Source organism: Neodiprion lecontei, chromosome 2 (genome assembly GCF_021901455.1).
Source record: "Neodiprion lecontei isolate iyNeoLeco1 chromosome 2, iyNeoLeco1.1, whole genome shotgun sequence".
Lineage (NCBI taxonomy): Eukaryota > Metazoa > Arthropoda > Insecta > Hymenoptera > Diprionidae > Neodiprion > Neodiprion lecontei.
Window position 1 is genome coordinate 11479937 of NC_060261.1, and position 4219 is coordinate 11484155.

Consider the following 4219-nt stretch of genomic DNA (forward strand, 5'->3'; position numbering starts at 1 on the left):
AATGGCAGTTGAAACTGACAAGACGAAAGAAAACATTTCGATCAACGACGCGCAGTGAATGTGAATCAGTAGCAAACTTATTCATTGCAATTCCATGACTTTTATTTTTTCCTGATCTATTTTGGGCTTCGTTTCGCTAACGGTTGTTTACCCGGAAAAAATCGTACTTCTACCGATTAGCTAAAGTAAAATACTCGGTACTCAAATACGTGCGAGGTGATAACGACGTAGTTCGCGGTTTCGTGGAATTAAAATTGTACTTACATACGCCACGCGTCGCAGTATGGGAGGGGATTATCTGACGGTTTGTGTAACATAAATGAAGCGATCGCGAGCTCCAGAAAACAGTTGACGCGGTCAGTTTCGACTAAGACTACTTTCGGTGGAAAAATGGCTGGACCGTCCAAGACGCTGGTCTTTATCCTGTTCTTTTTGGGAGTATCGTGCTCGGCAAAACCCATCTCGGTGCTTGCTTCAGGTGAGAAAAGATCATTCTTACATAGCAATGCGTTATATCAGAGTGTGTTTCCATTCATAGTCACGGTTCCTGATCGGACGTCCGAGCAAAACCGAATCACGTCTCTCCCGGAAGGTTATGAGCCAATTCTCAACTCCAGTGTAGCTTACAAGCTCTACAAAAATACGTTCGTAACGTGGGTGGAGGCAAAAAGACTGTGCGAGGATGAAGGTGCTCGTTTGGCAGTGGCTGACAACAAAGAGATTTACAAGCGCTTGGTAAATCAAACTCTGTATAAGGTACACATAGGCGTTTACAGGCTATCCGACGAGTGGGTCAGTCTTCGTGACGGTAAGTGTCGCTTCGCGAAATCCTGGAATGCACTAATTTCGTAGGAAATAATCGGCACTTTGTTTCCCTTTATGCAGGATCAGTCTTAAGTGACTTACCATGGACACCCGGTGAACCTTCAGGAACTTATGACTGCGTCCATATCTCTACGTATTGCGGTCAACTCAAAAATGGCGATTGCCACAATCGGAAATTACATTACGCCTGCGAAGTTCCAATTCCTCAGAAGCGCGTTTAGACAATAAACGTCCACTCGGCAAAGCCAAAAAACAGGCTACAAACGAAATTCAGAGAATTCCAAATATGAGTGATATACAGGATTAAGTTTCAAAACAGCGAACAAATTGTATCTTTAGTAATCGATGAATAAAAGTGAATATGCATATCCGATACAACCTTGAAATATTATTCAAGCTTAGGGAACTCTTGATATATTTTCATCATCCCTGAAAAAAAAACTAAACCAACCTCAGGGTATTAGAGCTGCTGTGTAAGATAGCCTTCTGCGAATGCAGCTGAAATTCCAAGAACCATGGGAAATGGTGGATGGGACCCCGTTTGCGAAACCACGACAAGACCTTCACCGAAAGAATCTCGAAGAACTATCAACGTTGGCGTGCCAAATGCAAACTGAGTACAAAACTAACATTCATATAGCGGGTAACCGAAATGAAACATGAAACAGATGGATTCAAGATAGATCATCGTAGACAGCTGCAAATTTGCGAATACTAATTCATTCCGGGAAAAACTTGAAACGACGTAAAAGTAACATTGATTCGTAAATGGCGAAATTTTTGCACTCGACGACGAATAAGATAATCTACTTTCTAAAACGACTCGAATTTCTGAACATCGGACTCCGTTTCTCAATACGTCATTAGTTTCAACGATCAATTCGATACGGCTCTCTGCCGTGTTACCGAAAATTTTTCACATCTGTAGAAAACTATTATCTATAATACTGGAATTGAAACAGCGTTTCAGAAAGATTTGAGAGATATCAAGATTTCCCCCTAAGTCTCCGGAAGTTAGGTTTTTGCATCGAAATCAACACATCTCTACAAAATTGTCAAATATTATTTGAGAACTTGTCTCAAGTTCTTCGGAGAAACTGCGAGAAATATGCATTCTCAATAGATTCAAGTAGCGAACAAAAAGAATATTAACCACATGTTTCTATTTTTCGTCCGATGAAATTCGAACTTTCGTAGTTAAAATCGTGAGAATAACTCAATGTAAAATTCGATAATTCTTAAACCAAAAATGGCTGAATATGCGTGAGCATTGTACTTGGACTTGTTCCGGTAAAAGTGCAAATGCACGTAAGCCTTGGAAAGCGGACACGGGTCACAACTTCCGGTTTCCTCGAGCATGTCGTGCGTTCGGTCACTGCATCGCCCAACATTTTTCAAGCCTCAAGTGAAGCTGTAAGAGGGCATTTCCTGTACTCTCGAAGTGCAGAATTGAAGCCATTTCCGTTGGAGTTTTAGCTATAAGGAAATTCATGAATGCTACAAGCTTCCGTTTTCTCCGGAAATTTATTTGCTTCTTACAGGCGATGCTAATTTTCCGTCGGTTTCACGGTTAGGTGAAAAAGTTTTCGATCATTCGTAAAGAAATTCCCAGAAGCGTCGGGCAAACTTGTTTTGTTTTCTTTTTCTCGTATATCTGGAAAAACCGGAATTCCTGATGAATTTCGTAAACGATTTTACATCGAAATTCGAATACCTTGAGGATAAAATCCTCACAGCGAAAAAAATGACCCCAAAAACATCAGAATCGAATCGAAAACAGCAGAGTTGGATCATTTCAAATGTTCTAATTCTAAACCTTTCCTCAAATTTTTCATACCTGAGCTTGCGTTACTCGAATGTGCTCGGAATCGTTTCGATTACACAATAAAGATGTGAATTCCAATCGCGTTCATCGTCGTCGGCACAATTTACGCGGCTCAATATTTTCCAAACATTTTTTTCTCTCCCCTAATCTCCGATTCTAGGAATGGATGAATTTTTCAAAAATCCGATCTCACGGAGCTTTTGACGAAGAAACTTTTTCACAGTTGATCGATGTTACTCGAACAGTTCATTCAAGAAAGCGCTCAAAATTTTGGTAAAATAAAATCCCGGTCGCCCTCAATTTTTTCATCCGAATTTCCTTCCCTGATGGGTAAATAATAATTCGACTCTCGTCAATTGGCTGCAGCCTTCGCCCTTCGCTAGCCTCGATTTCCATCAAATGCCCGCTGTTGTACCAACTTTGATGATCACCGATGGTCTCTCGGCGAGAGCCAGCTAACAGGATAAAAGGATCCATCGAGTCTTGGCCGTGCAAGGATACCTGCGCTTTGGAAACTTTGTCATTATCGCAAAACTTTCGAATAGAACTTCCCTAGCGCGAGGAAACACTAACCGTTTCACCCTAAAATCATAGGTCGCAACTGCTTCCTTCCGTCGAGTGTGTGAAACACCAGCCGCAAAACTCTCTTCTTTAATATTTACTCTCTCCAAGGAAGAAAAAGTATCGGCTCTACGCGTCGTCGATTCCGTTGAAACTTTCAAAAATTTTAACCTCTTTCAGCGCAGTTTCATTCAACGATCTTTTTCTTATCAATTTCATACGGTCGTTCAGGTTTTCAAAAATTCCTAAACGCTCTTCGCCATTGCTCTGAAATAATATGTTCACTCCCTTAAGGCTGGGATCTATAAGATTTTATCGGTGAAATTTCGTCAGAATACTTGAAAATTTCAAAAGTTTTTTTTTTTATCACAGCATTTCACTCGTCAAACTTTTGTTTCATACGATTCAAGTGTTTCGACAACGAGAGAATTCCGATTCTCGATCAACTTAGCAAACGATCCATTTTTTATTTTTTTTTTTTTCGAATTTCACTTTACACATTTTCATAAACACTGTAAATTAAATATTCCCATGCATAGTTACTGGTTAAATATTAATTTTCTTCAATATCGAGCCGTTGTATAATTTCACTATCAAATCTGAGAAATTTTTTTTTTTCATACATTTGCAGGTTCGATGAAAAATTTGATGTACCTTTAAAGTCGGTCATTAGACGATTACATGATTTTGAACCTTTCAAACATTCTTCATTTCAACGTTTTCATTCATTCCAAGTGTGGAAATAAAAATTTTCCAATACTGCGAGCAAATCTCACCGATTCCATATTGAACGACAAAAACTCGACGGTGGAAATCATCATCGTCATCATCATCAAGAAATATTATCGAGTGCATTAGCAATGCTGTTTCTGTAAAACGTAATCCTGCGGTTTTTTCCCCTCGGTAATGAAAGGCAATGAATATCAAGTCTCGTTATCGTTATGTCGGTAGTGTGTAAATGCGTGCATAAAAAAGATACTATATAAATGTGCCGGGTCCAAATTGCCT

General features: G+C 39.6%; 1 protein-coding gene across 1 annotated transcript; it reads left to right on the top strand.

The window, feature by feature from the left end:
- Positions 1–343: 343 nt before the first annotated feature.
- Positions 344–1198, top strand: LOC107225924. Its single transcript, XM_015666549.2, has 3 exons — positions 344–478; positions 539–808; positions 886–1198. Exons 1-3 carry the CDS (start codon positions 391–393, stop codon positions 1044–1046), a joined length of 519 nt encoding a protein of 172 aa, XP_015522035.1. The 5' UTR covers positions 344–390; the 3' UTR covers positions 1047–1198.
- The last annotated feature ends 3021 nt before the right edge of the window (positions 1199–4219 follow it).